Genomic DNA, 18,684 nt, shown 5'->3' on the forward strand with positions numbered 1-18,684 from the left:
AATTACTGAATGAATGAGTGAATGAATGAAGCTACCAAAGGCAGCAAGGACAAGATGAAGCTAGGATGTATATGGAAAAACTGACAAAAGGCGCATTTTTGGACGTTGGGAAAAAAATTGTAAAGCTTGTAGCAGAAGAGGCATTAACTGGAGACCAAATCTTCCCTTTTCACATTAATATGAATAATTTTTACTTGCTGTAATTGCACAATGTTTTCAAATACTGTCTTAATTCTTTAAAAAAGCAATTGAAATAGAGAAATTAAATTTTCCTGCTAAAAGTCCAGGTTTAGGGTGCATCTTCTTACCTCAGTGATCATGTTTGTATCAGCAGAAATATGCAACAGAGGGGCATCACACTGTTAAGGAGGTTAAAGCTTTTTGATTCATGTACTTACCAGTAACATCATTTAAGTGGGTTGGTCTTATCATGGCCAGAGTTAAGCCACACAGCATGATTAAGTGGACCATCTAATGTTGCAAATTAAATTCTGCTGTTGGAAAAAGATGCCCTGAGCTGAGAAGTAAATACTTGTTGTGTTCTTGTTCTCTTCTCTTCCTCTTTCCTCCCCGAATTTCAGTTTTGCTTGGGTCCAAGGATGGTAGGGCTCAGCAGAGAAGTTATTTCTTCTGTTATTGATGACTTTTTTTAAGTCTTTTTTCATGGGTGCACTTTCCAAATACAATTCTCAAGAGGAGAAAGAAGGATCCTGATAGTGAGGATGATAAATAAGGAAGGACTGGTGTAGATCTACTACTTGCCATGATGTCTGCCTTGCTGTTGTTTCTCATAGTCAGCTTTCTCTGCTATTTTCCATGGAGACTCGGACATTACCACTCTCAAAATTTGAATCATGGCTTCACTCTCGTCAGACAACCCCACTTTCTACTTCAGAGAAGGGTGGAGTGTCTTTTCCCTTCCTGCTTCCACATCTGTAAACTCCAGCACGATGTCTGGGACATAGCCAGCCACTTAGTGAACAGTTTTTGGACGGATGGGCAGATAGATGGCAAGATCAATTAACGTATATCTTTGGTCTTTAGAAATGGTAGCCATTTTGACCATATATGATACAGTGACCTCAAAATCTGAAATCTACTGCTTTTGAAAAGCAGGTCATCCAGAGCTTTTCCATTTTTACCTTCCAGACTGAAAAGAAGTTGGTTTAAATGCTGATCAGCAAATCTTCTCATCAGTTGCTATATGTTGGCTGAATTACAGTAATATCAGTTCATTTCCAGTTGGACAACTCAAGCATTTAGCTCTGAGTTTTTGACAGCATACAAGTCACTAAGCTAATTATTTTTGTACCCATTCGACACAACTTTTTCCCTTGCCAGAGGTTATTTTCAAACCTCTTGTCTCCGGGAGTACAGCTAGCTCTGAGCCAGCAGATGCTGAAAAATGTCTTACCTTCTCATTGTACTTTTTTTTTTAATTTCAGCAATTTCTCTCTGCTATTCATTTGCATCACTACAACCTTAGGTAACTTGGAAAACTGCTTAAATAGTAGCATTTCTCTCAGTAGATTCTTTGGTTTTAAGACTGTGAATGATTATGAATAATTTAACTTTTGATATACTCATGCAGAACTTTTTCACTGGAGTCTTTTTGGGTGAAAGGGAAGAATGGGAGTGGAAATCCAGTTGTACATGGATACCTTTTGGATGCCTTTGGTATAGTCACTGGTAGACTATAGTAGTAAATATTTGGAAGGACATGACAGAGGTAAATGTTGGGCCATATCCAGGTACTTTAGCTTGGGGCCAAGGAGATTCAACCAAAGGATAGGTTATTTGTCTCACCTCTAGTGACAGAGTCGTGGCAAAGCCACAGGGAAGAATTTTTGAGAAACACTTCAGAAGATTTATGTTTCATTCGAGAAACCTCTTTAAAAGCCTTTTCTTTCTTATGGGAGGTATGTGGGGGTAGAAACAGCATATGGTTGAAACTCTCTGCACGGCAGTGATATGTAAAAGAAGTACTTTCCTGCTAGGTTAAATTACTCTTGCATGCCTCTTGCTGTCAGTGACATGATTTAGTTAAATACAGATGCTTTTAGAGGGGCTTTGTACTGCATCATAAATATTTAACAGTTTTATAAAATACTGTATGCATAACTGGGTGGGAAATACAGCAGTGGAGAAGCCCAACTTGCACATCAGAGCCCTTGGCCTTATAGTGTCCCCTGACCAGTTGACCGTTGAAAACGATATGCTCGAGATGCAAGTGTCATCAGCAATTAAAGGATTCTGTTTCTATTTTTCCAATAAAATGAAGCTACTGTCTAACCTTTCTGATTGTCAGTAAAGTGAACTTTGTAATTTCCCTCTTCACATTATTCATAGATGTTCCAGTTCCCTAGTGACTGAAGTATGGCATTAGGAAAAATTCCTTCTCAGTAAAGAAATGGTGTGGGGGAGGGGTCAAGAAAAGCTCTTAGATTTTCTACAGCAACTAATGGTTTATTTATATAAAGATGCTTCATTGCCATTATCTAATAGTTAAAGTCATATGAATCTTGTATTTCTGATATAATTTTGAAATTCATGGTTTTTTTTTAATATATAGTTTTAAGTTCACTTATTTATTTATTCTGAGATAGAGAGAGAGGGTGGAAGGGGCAGAGGGAGAGGGAGAGAATCCCAAGCAGGCTCTGCACTGTCAGTCTAAGATCCCGATGTGGGGCTCAAATTTACCAACTGCGAGACCATGACTTGAGCCACAACCGAGAGTTAGGTGCCCAACCGACTGAGCCACCCAGGCACCCCTGAAATTCATTTTAAAAGTCAGTTCCTTAAGGTGAGAGTGGTAGGGGAACGTGGGTGGGAAGGGTGCATGCAGTGGAAGAAGTGAACAAATACAGATTAATGAATGTGGAATTGGTTGATTCTTTTGTTTGTTTGGCATGGACTACAGAGTTTTTGTAATAAAACTTATTACAGGAAATTAAGATGGGTTCTCTGTCATATGTTGTGGCCAGAAATAGTTATGAAAAAAATCTTTGAAGATATTTTTTCCAGCATTTTATTACAGAATTTCCAAACATACAGAAAAGTTTAATGATTGTGAACAACTTATGCCCAGTGCCTAGATTTTACAGTTAACATTTGCTGTATTTGCTTTATCAAATGCCCATTTGACCTCTCTACCCACTCTTATTTTTGATGCCTTTTCAAGTAAGTTGCATACCTGCCTGTATTTTATTCCCACATATCCCAGTATGCCTGACATATATGTTTTATTACAGTCTTTAAGAGAATATCGGGGCGCCTGGGTGGCGCAGTCGGTTAAGCGTCCGACTTCAGCCAGGTCACTATCTCGCGGTCCGTGAGTTCGAGCCCCGCGTTGGGCTCTGGGCTGATGGCTCAGAGCCTGGAGCCTGTTTCTGATTCTGTGTCTCCCTCTCTCTCTGCCCCTCCCCCGTTCATGCTCTGTCTCTCTCTGTCCCAAAAATAAATAAACGTTGAAAAAAAAAAAATTTTAAAAGAATATGTAAGTGATGGATTATGCCAACAATTTATTTTTTCTGTAAATATTTTATTTTATTTTTTAAAACAAACTTAAATTGTATCTATTTATTTATTTATGAAAATAAACTTAAATTTTATTTATTTATTTATTTATTTAATATAATTTATTGTCAAGTTGGCTAACATACAGTGTATACAGTGTGCTCTTGGTTTTGGGGGTAGATTCCCATGATTCATCACTTACATACAGCACCCAGTGCTCATCCCAACAAGTGCCCTCCTCAATGCCCATCACTCATTTTCCCCCTCCCCCACACTTCCCACCCCAAATCAACACTCAGTTTGTTCTCTGTATTTAAGAGTCTCTTATGGTTTGCCTCCCTCCCTCTCTGTTTGTAACTATTGCCAACAAACAGAATTTAGGTTTCTCTGGAATGAGTCATCATATTTGGAGCTGGGATTTTCTAGGCATCATGTTTCAGGATTTAACTCCATTATCAACAGCCTTCTTTCTCCTCTTCCTGACAGTCATTCCTTCCCTGTTCCAGCCTTCTGATTCTCCAAATTAAAAGAGGACATAACCCTGCCTCGCCAGTTCTCAAATATTGGTAATCTTGGTATCACATATTTTTGAACTATTGCAATAATAGTAGGCTGATCCCTATTTTGACATGACAGTCTCCTTACCTCAAGATAAGCTCCCTTCCACCCGCTAGCTAGCGGGTCTCTTCTGCATCTTTCCACGTAAGCATAAAGCTCAGGTGTAATGTTTCCATTGTTAAACTAATTTCTTATCTCCAGCCTATCCTCAACGAAAGCTGTTGGGCTCCACAGCACAAAGTCTGTGTGTCCTTTTAGTGTGATAAAATGAGGTTGAGTAAATGAGTCAGAATATAAATATTGGTCTCTGAGATAACTTTCAGAAAGAGAGCCTGAATATACAGCAGAGTTGTGACCAAAAGTGGTCATGGGAGCATTCAAGAAAAGTAACTTTTTTTTTTTAATTTTTGTTAACGTTTATTTATTTTTGAGACAAGAGAGAGACAGAGCATGAACGGGGGAGGGTCAAAGAGAGAGGGAGACACAGAATCTGAAACAGGCTCCAGGCTCTGAGCCGTCAGCCCAGAGCCCGACGCAGGGCTCGAACTCACGGACCGCGAGATCGTGACCTGAGCCAAAGTCAGACGCTTAAACGACTGAGCCACCCAGGCGCCCCAAGAAAAGTAACTTTTAAGTAGAAGCAGTCACAGTGAAGGCTCAAAGTGAAGTATTCCTGTAGAGATAATCCATGGCAGTAGTGACAGAACGTCCATTCTACTCTTTCTTTGTATCGTCTTTGACAGTACTTCACTAGAGAGCTTTCCTTTGTAGAAATGAGTTGAAAGGGGAGGAGCATTAGTCCTGAATTTAGTCTTGACTCTGAAATTAATTTTGGTGTGACTCCAGGAAGATGACGATGAGGATGATGATGATGATGATTTTTAACTTCCTTGGACCTTTTTTCTTCTGGTAGAAAACAAAATTCATGGGTAAATCCTATTCCGGCTCCAACAATCAGTAAAAGTAAAATTTAGATCTAATTATTCTTGGAATTACAGTTCATCTTTGTAGGAAGCCTAAATCCTTTCACTCCATGTAGTTTCTGAAATAGGAAGAAGAAACAAGTCATTCTTAAACAGATCTTGACCTAGCAACATATTGTGTGATTTATGATAGCTGAGTTTGAATTGGAGGTCAAATGACAAGATATTTTTATCTTATGACTGTTAAATTCATATTTTTAAAGTAATAAGAACTATAACAATGCAGAAAAAATGTCCACCCCTTGCACAGAGAAGAAACAGAAAAATACGAGGCTGGCATTTGATTTTAAATAGGATACTTCTACTCCTATGAGCGTTATAAGGCTTATGACCTTACAACTGTATTGCCAGTTAGGTGGTTCACTCAGAATGCCAAATCAGTTCTGGAAACTACGTATATTTTTATTCCTCCCTTTTTTTTCCTTTGGTGCAGCTTTGTATTTTCATTTTGATCAGCAACAAGGAGATAGAACTATGTAGACTCCAAGGAAAATGTATATTCTAAAATGTTTCCTCCGGATAAACTCTTCTCAGATTTTCAAATTTAGACTATATTTAAAAGTAGGACACTTCAGGTAATTCCCTTCCCCCAGGCTTCCTTGATTCCAGGTGTGTTTTGAGGGTTTATTTTGTATAAGGCTTTAAAGATGTTTCCGAGTCTCTTGAGTAGATGGTACTCTCTTATAAGTAATTCATAACTTCCTTCATTTGTGGACCATCTCATGCCCAACGGGTTCTGTCTGAAGCAGAAGATTGAAAAATCAAAGTAACAAATTCCAGAGCATTTGTAGAAATGTTTTGTTGTGCTATACACTGAATTTCTGGATTGATTTGGGGATTATATTCAGCTGACAAGAAACTGAAAAAATAGCTAGTGACTAAGTATGAATCAAGTTTAATTACTTCCATTTTTGAAACTTTACTTTGTATTAAACTAGCATTGATTATCAGAGATGTTTCTTCCTTATGTTTAATTTCTCTTACTGCAATGAAGTATAGCCTTTATTATTTTCTTTAAATAAATTATACATGTCCATACTCATAAAATGCAGATTATCTCTTGTATTTTTGTTACATTTGTCATAAGACTTGTGGATACAACAAACAAAAATTATCTCTTAGCTGTGGTGCTCTGTGATGTGATCTTAACTTATAGGTAGTGAATATTAATGAAACAAAGATATTTGTTCAAGGTAACTAATCCAACATATATAGCTTTAGTAAATATTATGAATGACCGTCCACATAATATCAGAGTAGTCACTATAATTTTCCTTCTTTTTATTATACACACACACACACACACACACACACACACACACACGAGTACTTCAACATTATTTGCATTTATTCACACAAGTACAACTCTTATCTGGAGTACCCATGCCTCTAAGATGTTTTCCCACACTTTATTCATCTCTCTTTAGTAGAGTTTCCATATTGCTGCGTTTATTCAACAACACTTAATGCCTTCTGTGTGCCAGGCATGCTCTAGGAAGTAAGAATATAGTGATAAAAACAGACACAAATACTTGCCCTTGTGGAATTTACATTCAAGTGGTGAGTTCATCACACGTTTCCTAACAAAGCACACTACATAGAAAATACAGATGATTCAGAATAACTGCCACTTTCCCCACCCCAACCTTTGCTCATATTTCTAGTATATTCTAAAAAGTGGGATGGGATGGAGTTGAACAATGAGAAATAATATTTTAGGTATATAAAATGAGATAGAGTTAGAAGCCCTTGCTCATTTTCTCTTAAAACGTCTTTTGAATTGTAAAGCTCAATGACACGTCAATTTATTATAGCTTTCTTCATGCTTCTGAGTTCCTTGGGATTGCATCATTGACATAAATTCAGAGTTCATAGTTAATTAATAACTGTCAAAGATTTAATGCCATGTGATCTACTGAGATTTTGTAGAAGAAAGGGCAACCTAAACGTACCAAAGTCTCATTATTTTAGTGTAGTCCACTAGTAACACTGGTCAGATAGAACATCTTTTCCTTTTAAAATTAAATGTTGGAAAAGTTGAAACCATGATGAGTGTCCAGAGTCTTTTTATATTTATCTTTTTTACTGAGTTGGAATTCACATAACATAAAACTGACTATTTTAATGTGAGCAATTCATTAGTATTTATCTCAACGTTGTGCAACCATCTCCTGTACTTCCAGAACATGTCCAGTGTAATTTTACAAGAACGGTGACTTGTAAAACTAAAAATAAAATAAACTGTGTTGGTATATGACTAATGATTTTACTTACAGGGAGTGAGAAATTCATAGTCCCTCTCAAAGTAAAGAAAACTTATTATAAGTATCATATTTAATAAAGATAACCTTTCTATATAAAATTTTCACATCGTCATCTTTGAGGCCATGTACTACATCTTGAGCTAGGGAGGATCTAAACTCATAAAGAACAAATGTGCCAGAATGATATGATCGTCTCATTACAAAACGAGAACGCAGAGGGGTGCCTGTGTGGCTCAGTTGATTAAGCACCTGACTTCAGCTCAGGTCATGATCTCTCAATTCACGGGTTTGAGCCCTGCGTCGGGCTCTGTGCTGACAACTCAAAGTCTACAGCCTGCTTCGAATTCTGTGTGTGCCTCTCTCTGTCCCTCTTCCACTCAAGCTCTCTGTCTCTCTCTGAAAATAAATAAATAAACATTTAAAAAAATGAAAACACAGACCCACAGTCCATATCAAATGTTTGATACAGCATCTCACAAAATAATTCTTTTTTTTTTTAAATTTTTTTTTCAACGTTTTTATTTATTTTGGGGACAGAGAGAGACAGAGCATGAACGGGGGAGGGGCAGAGAGAGAGGGAGACACAGAATCGGAAACAGGCTCCAGGCTCCGAGCCATCAGCCCAGAGCCTGACGCGGGGCTCGAACTCATGGACTGCGAGATCATGACCTGGCTGAAGTCGGATGCTTAACCGACTGCGCCACCCAGGCGCCCCAATAATTCTTAAAATTAAGTTGTCTTCTCTGAGAAAATTTTCACTGGGTGAGAGTAAAGTATAATGAGTCTGCACTCACCTACAAAGTGGGGAGATAATACCTGCCCAGTAAGGTAGAATGAGTTTCATATTTAGCATTTATGAATAAGGTAGAAGAACATCTACATTATATATGTTTGTGTATGTGTATATATATACATATGTATATATAATACAATGATGTAAAAGAACATCAGATAGTACATGGATTTGGTTTGCCCTCAGAGAACGTTTCTGTTGAGTTGAAGAGAAAAGAATTACAGGAAAAACAGTTAAAATTTGGTTTATTCCCAGCTTTCCATCCACTGAAAGGATCTGTGGTGGTGAAGAGCTAAGTATAGTTGTGGTAATGGAGTTTCCCTAGAATGAGATAAATTCACAAGAGGCATATTTAGGAACAATCAGAAAAATTTGATAAGGATGTGCCTGTACTGGACACTCAAAGATCTCAAAAAATGTACAAGAGTTTAGAGGGTAGAATGAAAAAGCTTGCTAGTTTATTAGAGGTGCCATTATCTGTATAATTCAATTTCAATTAAAAATAAAACCAAACAAAATTATGTACTGAATGGAGGCCAGATAGTGAGAGACCTGGTCTTCAAAGAAATTGAATTCTTTAGTCCTATATACATGACATAGTTAAATAATAGAACGGACTGTGAAGATGTGCCCCAGTAGGTGGTACAGATAAGGAAGTGCTGGGTCCATGACGTGGAAGCATGGAAGGCTCCGTGGAGTAGCTGCGGCCACTTGGCGAGTGACTTTGAAATGAGTGGGAAGAGGCCGACAGATGCATTTGAGTGCTTTGTCCTCTCATGGAAAGAAGTGAGTTTTAAAGGTCACCTTTGGAACATGAAGCTTTCTTATGAAAACTGTGATTTTAGGGGTACTTGAATAGCTCAGTCAGTTAGGTATCCAACTTCAGCTCAGGTCACGATCTTGCGGTTCCTGAGTTCGAGCCCCGTGTCAGGCTCTGTGCTGACAGCTGGGAGCCTGGAGCCTGCTTCAGATTTCTGTGTGTCTCCCTCTCTCTCTGCCCCTCCTCCATTCATGTGCCTGCACTCTCTCTATCTCTCTCTCTCAAAAATAAACATTTAAAAATTTTTTTAAAAATGTGATTTCGTAATTCATTAGCAAATACATAAATCATTATGTTTTATCTGTAGTCCTCTCCGGTGACTGTAATTTGGAGATACCACAAAGTAAACTCTACTTTTTTAGCCCTAAAATTTAGGAGCAAGAATAAGCTTTTTCAGAGATAGAAAAAGTCAAAATACAGGGGAAAAAAAACTGTAAAAGAGAGAATAAGTTTGGGTTATATGGTCAAAAACGAACTGGCATTTGCCATCCTCTTTCATCTGCTGGAGCTGAGCTAAATACTTCTGATAATAAAATAACTAAAATAAATGCTGCACCCAATAACCTAGCTTGAATTGAAGTAGCAGAGGCATTTGAATACATTTGATGATATAATAGGATTTTTTTTCTTCATTGAAGCAAGCTTAGACAGAAGCTGGAATAGTGTGAAAATGGATCAGAAATACAAGTGTATTTTGATATTGTTCTGCCAAATCCCGTTCTGTATTACTGTCCCCTCCTGACCCAGGTCGACTTACTAACATTTACTTCCTTATCTTCTGCGGTGGGTTAATAATGGCTGCAAGTTCTTTGTCACTGTCCCCAGGCAAGACCTATTTCCCCAGTTCTTGAATGTCAGCTGGTGCTGTGACGGCTTAACCAGTAGGATGCAATGGAAATGACCCATGCAGCCTCCACATTCAAGGCTCAGCAGGGCTGGCGGCTTGGGCTTCTTCCCTCTTGGGATGCTTCTGCTCAGAACCCAGCCATGCTGTGAGAAGCCCCAGCTTCACAGAGAGGCCACATGTTGGTGCACCCTTCCACAGTCCCTGCCGAGCTCCCTGCTGACACCTGGCATCGACTACCCGTCACGTGAGTGCCATCCTCAGTGTTTCAGCTCAGTTGTATCCTAGCTGATTGCAGCCCCGGCTGACATCAAATGCAGCAGAAGAACCACTCAGCCGAACCCAGTCAACCCGCAGACTAGGGAGACAGAATACAGCAGTGATTGCTTTAAGCTATTTCAGGGCAATTTGTTTCACAGAAGCATATAATTGAAAAGCTTTCCAGAGAAAATTCTGGAACTGAGACTGTGGAAGATCTCCTTCAATTGAAATTATAAATAGGTAGCATTGAAATAGCCTATGCTTTTTGTTTGTTTGTTTATTTATTTTGAGACAGAAATTGAAAGAGTGCAGGAGGGAAGGAGAGAGAGAATCCCAAGCAGGCTCACAGTGACAGCACAGAGCCTGATGCAGGGCTCAAACTCACAAACCACAAGATCATGCATGACCTGAGCTGAAACCGAGAGTTGGCTGTTTCACCGAGTAAGCCACCCAGGCACCCCTAAATAGCCTGTGCTTAATCCTTACAAGTTCTGGATATCACTAGGCAAAATTTTGGAAAGCTCTTATTTTGGAAACTGGCACCTTTAAGTTTGTTTACAAACCACATTAAGGTACTGAGCCTTTTTCATTATTACACTTTCTGGTCCGTTTATTCTCCCATTGAAGTGATGGGTAAGCAATACATATTGAGATGCATTATTGTGATTAAAAAGAAAAGTGGTATTTTTCAGCAGAAACAGCATGAGTCAGACTTTTGTTCAAATCTTGGCCCTATCACTTAATAGCTTTACGTCCGTGGCTAAGTTACCTAAGCTGCCTGAGTAGTTCTCTATTTCGAAGATGATACGTACTGTACGGGATTAGTGAAGACAAGAAATAATATATGTTAAGAACCTAGCTCAGTGCCTGGCACAAAGGCAGAGCTCCTTAAATGTAGCTGTTGTTGTGATGAAGGAGGTGGTAATGTGGTTTTTGAAAGGTAGCAAAAATCTGCTCTTTTTCATTTTTTTAAGGGGACGCAGAGATGTGGGTGTTCCTGGGCTTTATTGGGGTGGAGTCTAGAGGGTTAACGCGACATATCCTTGCAATTCTTCCTACAGACAGGCATGTTTCATCCAAAGGAAATTCCGATCTCTTACCCATCCACAGCACCCTTTCTCACTTCTTTATTTCCATAGGGGATTTGGTTAAGGGATAAGGGCAACTTTTGGTTCCTACTCTCAAGGGGAGAACTCATGAAGAATTCTCTCTCTCTCTCTCTTTTTTTTTTTTCTTTATGTCCTCAACCCCCTTTCCTCAATTACATTCACCTTCTGATTTGGTGGGAAAGAACTCTACAGGATGCTGGCTTTCTGCAAGCTGATCTTAGCTTCGAGGTGCCACAGGGCTCATGGAATACATCTCCAGGGAGGACACGTACACATCCCACAGATTTGAATAGCCCCGGGGAAAAGGCAGCTGTGGCAGCCCACAGGATTTTGTTTCTGCTGTTTTGTTCTAGCCTTTGTGTGATACGTTGTTTTCCTTTCTAAGGGTCTTTAAGATGACAATTAGAGCAGCGCCCAGTAATTTCTTTGTCGGCGGAATATGTTTGTTCTCGGTGATTAAGGTGAAGTGGGTAGTTGTTATTGGTGTAAGCTGAGGACCACTTTTCTTCACTCTGGGTTACCGTTCTTGGCATCTTCTGTTACCTGCCTGGCTTGGGCTGCTGGAACCCCATTTTGAGTTTTGAAACTGAGATGATAATTGTGAATGAAGTGCCAATGTATCATATTGGAGTGTGGTATTGGTTTGGGGCAAAAGTGAGGAGTTAGGTACCGTGTATTTAAACTGGGTAATCTCTAAAGTAATTACAAATTACCCTAATTTAGTGTAAACACTTACTTGCTTATATTGGTTCTGAACATTCACGTGAATGTTGACAATCAAAATGTGAATACCTCTCAGTATGAATACTGTAAAGGCTTCCCCATAGATTTTCCATGATATGAAATATCATGTCCGTTGCTAAAATCTTTCAGAAAACTCCCATTGCTTTAAAATCAAATGGCTAAAGCCAGAAAGTTAGGCACAGGATCTTATTTTAACTATTCTTGTTTTAAAATATTGGTTACTGGTATATAAGTGCAGGTTATATGGAGGATAAGTCACTTTGCCCATCAGCTTGTCACAGTCATAATCGCAGTTAGGCCAATTGGTTCAGCCTTTTGTAGTTGTTGTTAGTTATAGTACTGCAAACACGTTTTGAGAGTTAATATCCTTTAAATCACCTATAATTATGGACCGATTTTATTTTGATGGGATAATATTCTTCTCGCTTGCACACTTAAAGCTTAAAAATATTTCAGAGCGGTGGAGATTGTGTTATACAAAATTTAATGTGCTTAAAGCAGAATTTCTCAGGGCTTGAGCTCCAAATTTATTGCTGCTGGGACTCATATGATGGCTATGTAGTATAGATTTAGAGAGAGCTTTTAAGACTCCCATTGACATAGGTGAGCAGAATGGTTCCTTGGAAACCATTTGGGTGTCCAGTCATGGTAAAGCATGGACTAAGGGCTCAGATGCATATAGTGCAAGAACAGGAGGGAGGTTCAGGGAATCCCGTGCTGTCTGTTAAAGACGGCATTTCTTCCAGTCTTTTAACGGCTGCTGTTTTAAAAGGGGGGCAAAAGCAGCATTGAAACTATCTGTAAGGTAAAGCTACTGAGACCTAACCCAAAAGGCATGCTCTTATGGAAAACTCTTCTTAATACTTGCAGTGTGGTTCTAGCGGAGGACATGTGGTATATATTACGGCTCCTGGGGAATTCAGACCTCTGCAGTGTGGAGTCACCGTGAAGGCTAATTTCAAAACAAAGTGGTAGCCTTTTGCTCCCTTCATAGCGCTATTTACCAGTGTTTCTTATTAGCTTGACATTAGTCTAGGACTGCTGTGGGTGGAAAGAGGAAATGGAAATTCAAATGGGACCGGAGTGGGGATCCATGAACACCTCTCCCCTTCCCTCCCACCCCTCCTTCAGCATAGGCTCAGCACTTCACCCTGGGCTTTGCAGTCTTACACAATCTTCGCCAAAAGGGCTGAAGGCAGAGCTGTCCAAGGTTCGAAAAAAACACGTTCTGACTGTTGGTTGAAAATCAGGTAATAACAGTCCTCTTGGTGAACAAAACTTATTAGAGGGCAGGGGAAGGAATGCTATCTCTCAGCGGCAGGCAAGAAGAAATTGCTGTTGAAAAGCTTACCTCTCTAGGGAGGAATCAGATATCAGACTTTGCCAAGCCTCAGGTCCAACCCATAAGGTCCCACCTACATCCCCCGCCCCATCCCAGCTTTGTTAGATTGCTAGCATCGATCGCTGGCTTTTTCTGACCCCACAGTGGGTGAAGGAAAGAGAGCCGGCAAGACCAGAAGCAAGCAAGGTGGGGGTGGAAAACTGGGGCTGCTTTTGTGGAGAGAAAAAGAGAAAGGGAAGAAAAGGGGTGGGGGCCATGGGGACTGAGCTTAACTGGTGCCTGCCTGCTTCTCTTTGATTTGATGGCCTTTATTCCTTCTAATTGGATAAAATAGGAAGTCACTGGCAGTCCTGCGTCGCTGGGTATACTGATTTTACTCAGACCAGCCAGCAGCTCTGGAGTGCGGACAGAGGGAGGAGGGAGGAAAAAGAGAGAGACAGAGAGACAGAACGTCTTTGGATGAGGAGGGGAAAGGAAGAGAAAGAGACTATGAAGCCGGGCAGAGCTGCGGGGGAAGAAAGTGAATGAGCGCTCAAGAAGGACAAAGAGGAGTGGTTGGGGGGGTGGGGGCGGAGGCAGGGCGGGGAGGGGAGTCACCGCCCCTCCGGGCCGCACTCTTCCCTTCGGATCCCTGTGTGATGATACTGTTTGCAGTGATGCTCCCGGGGCAGGCACCTGCTGCTGTGTAATGATTCAGCCTCTTTCAGCCTTCGCGTTAACACAACAGGATGCTGTTGCTACTCTCACTGCTGCCTCTCCTGCCGCCGCCGCTGCTGCCGCCTCCGCCGCCACCTCTGGTCCTGCTTTTGCTTTTACTTCTCCTGCATGACAGTTGTTTTCTCCATCTAAGCAGACACCAGCTTCAGATGCTCGAGGTGAGAAACATGCCTTTCAGTTTGGGCTACTGGTTTACTTAACTGACCAACGATCAGCTCGGTTTCTATTTTGCCTCCCCCCCTTCGGCCCCCCCCCCCCCCGACCCTCTTGACCAGCCGGGATGGTTTGGAGAAGCATTTGAAAGAACTGCAAAAGTAACCCGGAAACAGCAGTAAAGAATTACAGTATACTTTCATTTGGTAGTTGCTAGAGGCTTTTTTTTCCTTCCTCCCTCCTGAACTCCTCTTGCTTTTGATAATGGCCTTGGACTTGGAAGACTTATCGATTTCCCCCTGTAAGATGCTGTCTCATTTGGTTGGGGGGAGCTCTGCATGGTAATGGACCGTGAGAGAGGCCAGGCCTTCTGGAGGTGAGCCGATGGAGATTTATTCCCCAGACATGTCCGAGGGAGCCGCCGAGAGGTCCTCCAGCCCCTCCACTCAGCTGAGTGCAGACCCATCTCTTGACGGGCTTCCGGCAGCAGAAGACATGCCAGAGACCCAGACTGAAGATGGGCGAACCTCCGGACTCATGGGCCTGGCAGCTCCCTGCTGTGTCTGCCTGGAAGCTGAGCGCCTGAGAGGTTGCCTCAACTCGGAGAAAATCTGCATTGTCCCCATTCTGGCTTGCCTAGTCAGCCTCTGCCTCTGCATTGCTGGCCTCAAGTGGGTATTTGTGGACAAGATATTTGAGTATGACTCTCCTACTCACCTTGACCCTGGGGGGTTAGGCCAGGACCCTATTATTTCTCTGGATCCAACCGCTGCCTCAGCTGTGTGGGTAGCATCTGAGGCATACACTTCACCTGTCTCGAGGGCTCAATCTGAAACTGAGGTTCAAGTTACAGTGCAAGTTGACAATGCCGTTGTGTCCTCTGAACCTTCAGCGGTCCCGACCCCGAAGAATCGTATTTTTGCTTTTTCTTTCCTGCCGTCCACTGCAGCATCCTTCCCTTTCCCCACTCGGAACCCTGAGGTGAGAACACCCAAGTCAGCAACTCAGCCACAAACAACAGAAACTAATCTCCAAACTGCTCCTAAACTTTGTAAGTAGAGAGAGAGAGATGATGATGAATCATGGAAAGGGGTGGGCTTGAGGCGCTAAAAGGCGTTCTCTTGAGCATGGAGCTGTTTCCTTGTCTTCTTCTATTTTAATTGCATGGTTTTGTTTAAGCACATCATGTGACTGGAGCGCTTGGGGTGGCGTTGAAGAGATGAGTAAAACGATCTTGCAAACTGCTGGTATGAAACAGTGTTCCCTCTAGCCAGACTGTTCGGTCTGGGGTGGGGGACCCAAAACTTCAGCATCTGGGAGTCATGCTTGAATTTAATTGCAATTCAGTTGATTTCTAACACTTTTAAAAATGAACACATCAGACAGAGCATCCTTTTTAAAACAAAACAAAACAAAACAAAACAAAACTATAAATGTGACTTCCATAGAGCAGCGAGTGTGGTTCTGTGTCTGTCTTTCTCCCGTGTGGATTTCCATCACCTCTCCTCACCTTTCGGGTGCCCTCTGCCACGCAGTGGTCCCACACTGCCTGTTATCTGCCTCCATGCCTTCTTCCTGCTCCCTTAACTGCTCTCTGCTCTCACCACGTTTCTGTCTTAATTGGTTCTTGCTGATAGCGCATTTACAGTGCTCACCCCTCACCAGTGGCAGGCGATTGCCGTCCTGCCCAGATTGTAGTTTCGGCTACCGAGCACTTACGAGGGACAGCTTTATTTTATTCAGGGCGCAGTACGATGCCGCATGAAAGGATTTCCCCAAATTAGTTTTGTCTTCTGTAATCAAATGTTTAAATAGCTTCCTTGGCGGTCATTAAAAAGTACAAGATCCATTAGTAAGGTACATCGTTTTTTTTTTTTCAGACGTGTCTTTTTTTGCCCGTCAGACCGGAGCAGTGCAGTTTAATAACCTGTGAGTGAAGAGAGCCCACGCTCTTAAAACGATACAGAACAATGTGCTGCTGTTCGTACTGGGTCACTGCAATGCTTTATAATGGAAAGTTGACAAGGCAGAAACCATGACTAGTCAGGTTGCTCCCCACGTCAGTAGAGAAGGGAGGAGTGGCCTCTGGCTTCTTTTTATAAATGTTTCTGATTTATTTTTGTTTCTCTGCCTTCTGCCACTTTTCACCACTGACTGAATATGTCCTTCGTGGAATAAAGTGAAAGACAAGAGAATCCAGTCCTTAATAATGTGTGTAAAATCTCTTAAGAGTTGAGGGCGAGGGTTCTGCAATGAAATCCTCACCCCTTCGGTTCCCCTCTGGGTGGTAAGGAAGAATAAAGAATGTCTTTTCCAGACATGATGTTCTGTGTGGGGTAGAGCCGTGTGGTATAGAAACACAGAAAACTTGATCTGCTTGTGATTCAAGATCATTTCATTTCACACACAGCAGAAACTGCTGGCAAAGATTTAAAAGAAGAAGAAGAAGAAGAAGAGAGAGAGAGGCTTGTTTTTCAGGTGTAATTAGTAAAGAACCTCCTTTCTGCAGACACTGCTCTGTGTCTTTATCAAATCCCTGAAGCATCATTAAAGGTCTGACAGACATCACTGCATTCACCGCCTCTTCCCACCTGGCAAAGTGACCAGGAAATAATACCCAGATGAAATGACAGGCTATAAAAAGCAAGTACAGATCCTGCAAAGAGAAGCAACATTCCCCATGAAGACAAGGTTACTTCTTTGTCTTTATCGTTTGAAACTTGGCTTTAATTAAAATGTGCCCGGATAGGTTTAGTTTTCCAGAAAAAGAAAGAGGACCCTATGAAGAAAAAACAAACAAACAAAAAACTCCTTTGGTAAATTCCATAATTTTGTCATCTTTTTGGGGGGCGGGGGGCAGGAAGCAGAGAACCATGTAGTCCCCTTTTCTGGTTTAGGACCATGTCACAAAGTATGTAGTGACTTTTTGAGAAATTATTTTTTCAGGTAAATTCTTCTACTAAGTGTTTTAAGAGGGTGCAGATTCCATATAGTTTCTCTTCTCTCGGTTTTCGAGCCAGGGCATTGATTTTCTGGCATTTGCATTGAGTGGAAAAGATTTACTGCTGCCTAAAAGCATCACGGTGGCCAGTTCTGGCCAGAGACACAGCTGCAGCACTCTGAAATGCATCGGAGATAAGCCTGGAAAAGCAGTATGGGAAGTAGTTTTCTCCTGAAAAGTTAGGGGTAGACGGTGCTTAACACTTTGCCACCTATAAGGCTTTCTGTATGGGAAACTCGGTGTTAATGTTTTAGCCTAGTGCCTGAAAACAACAGCAAAAGCATGAGTATCCTAAAAATTTATGAGTCTGGTTTTTGCGCAGGGGGACGGGGGCGGGGGGGGGGGGTTGCTCCAGGAAGCTTTGTTTTCAGACACTCGTAAGTGGTTGCTTTCGTTGTCTTAAAAAGCTTGTAACCATTGACTAAAAAAACCCAAAAAACCACACACACACAAAAGAGCTTGGAATTAGACTGTCATTTGTGACCTCATTCACTTTTTTCTCTTCAACTAAGAAAGTACTGCTTCGTCACAGGAAGAACCAGACCTATCCTTCTGTCATGCGTGTTTTTGACATGAACTCAGCTGTGATGGTATAATCTTAACATGACGTTATCGTATCTGAAACATGCTCTTTGGTGGTTTCAGGACGTAACTCTCCCCGTTCTATCTGCCTCAGCATATTCAGCATATTATGCACAGAGCCGTAGCCTTCAAGGTCATAGTCTGTTGAGGGCTAATTGATTCTTCTTTATCCTGGAGCCTGAGAGAGTGGAAGAGAGACAATCCTAGTAATTGTGTCTGCTCTGTAATTCCCCAACCAATCTACCCTCTAGTATTAGGGTTATTCTATACAAAGGGGAATTACTCCCCTTTCCACGGACTTTTTTTAAAATTAAAACATTCTTTATTGTAATAAAAGGCAATACAGAGCATTCTTAATTGTCCAAAGGAATAGTAGCTGCATCAGGTTTTCTCAAATGGGTATTTCTTGCATAAGGTAATATAATTTCATGTTTTCACAATACTAATGCATGCATCCATCTAGATCTTTCAGAAACCTAATACTGGATTGGAAAATACATATGCATTGTTTTGTTTTTTTTTAATCCTGAAGTTTTTCTGTGTGTGATTGGTGGTTTTCCACTACCACAATCTTTATTTGCCATGATAATAGTTACGTTTTTATTTCTCACTGGGGTCCCTACTTGAACTATTAATTTTGTTTCTTTGCCTGGGCTTTAAAATTTTTCGTACCTTCTATTTATATGGAAAGAACTGACTCTGAGAGGTTGCAAACTCAGACTACTATAAAAAGAGGTGATTAATTAAATTGTAGCCGGGGAACTATAGTGCCATCTTGGAAGCAAATGTATTTCTGGATGGGGGAGCCTGCTTGACAACAGACTCTGTAGTATAAGAACGTATTAGTATGTATTTTCAACTCAGGCCAAATTTGTTTTGCTTTGTCTTAAATCTCTTTGTGTTGGGTTGCATGGCAAACCATTGTTACCACAATGAGGATAGGAATCACTACCATTTGCAAAAGCTCAGCGTGATTAACTGAATATACCAAAAGATT

At 41.1% G+C, this 18,684-nt stretch overlaps 1 protein-coding gene across 17 annotated transcripts in view; it reads left to right on the forward strand.

Moving 5' to 3' along the window:
• Positions 1 to 18,684, forward strand: part of NRG1 (neuregulin 1) — a 1,111,639-nt gene that overhangs the window by 972,320 nt on the left and 120,635 nt on the right. For 2 of the 17 annotated variants that reach the window (XM_019828377.3, XM_019828376.3), the window contains exon 1: positions 13,820 to 15,155. The exons of 12 other annotated variants lie outside the window; for them this stretch is intronic. In XM_019828377.3, coding sequence (XP_019683936.2) covers positions 14,489 to 15,155 — 667 coding nt within the window. In that variant the 5' untranslated portion in view covers positions 13,820 to 14,488. Of the gene's footprint in view, positions 1 to 13,815; positions 15,156 to 16,014; positions 16,034 to 18,684 lie in introns of those variants that run through there. 3 more of the 17 variants (XM_019828384.2, XM_019828383.2, XM_023252449.2) reach the window with 3 other exon arrangements.

The sequence above is a fragment of the Felis catus genome, chromosome B1 (genome assembly GCF_018350175.1).
Source record: "Felis catus isolate Fca126 chromosome B1, F.catus_Fca126_mat1.0, whole genome shotgun sequence".
In the NCBI taxonomy this organism is placed as follows: Eukaryota; Metazoa; Chordata; class Mammalia; order Carnivora; family Felidae; genus Felis; species Felis catus.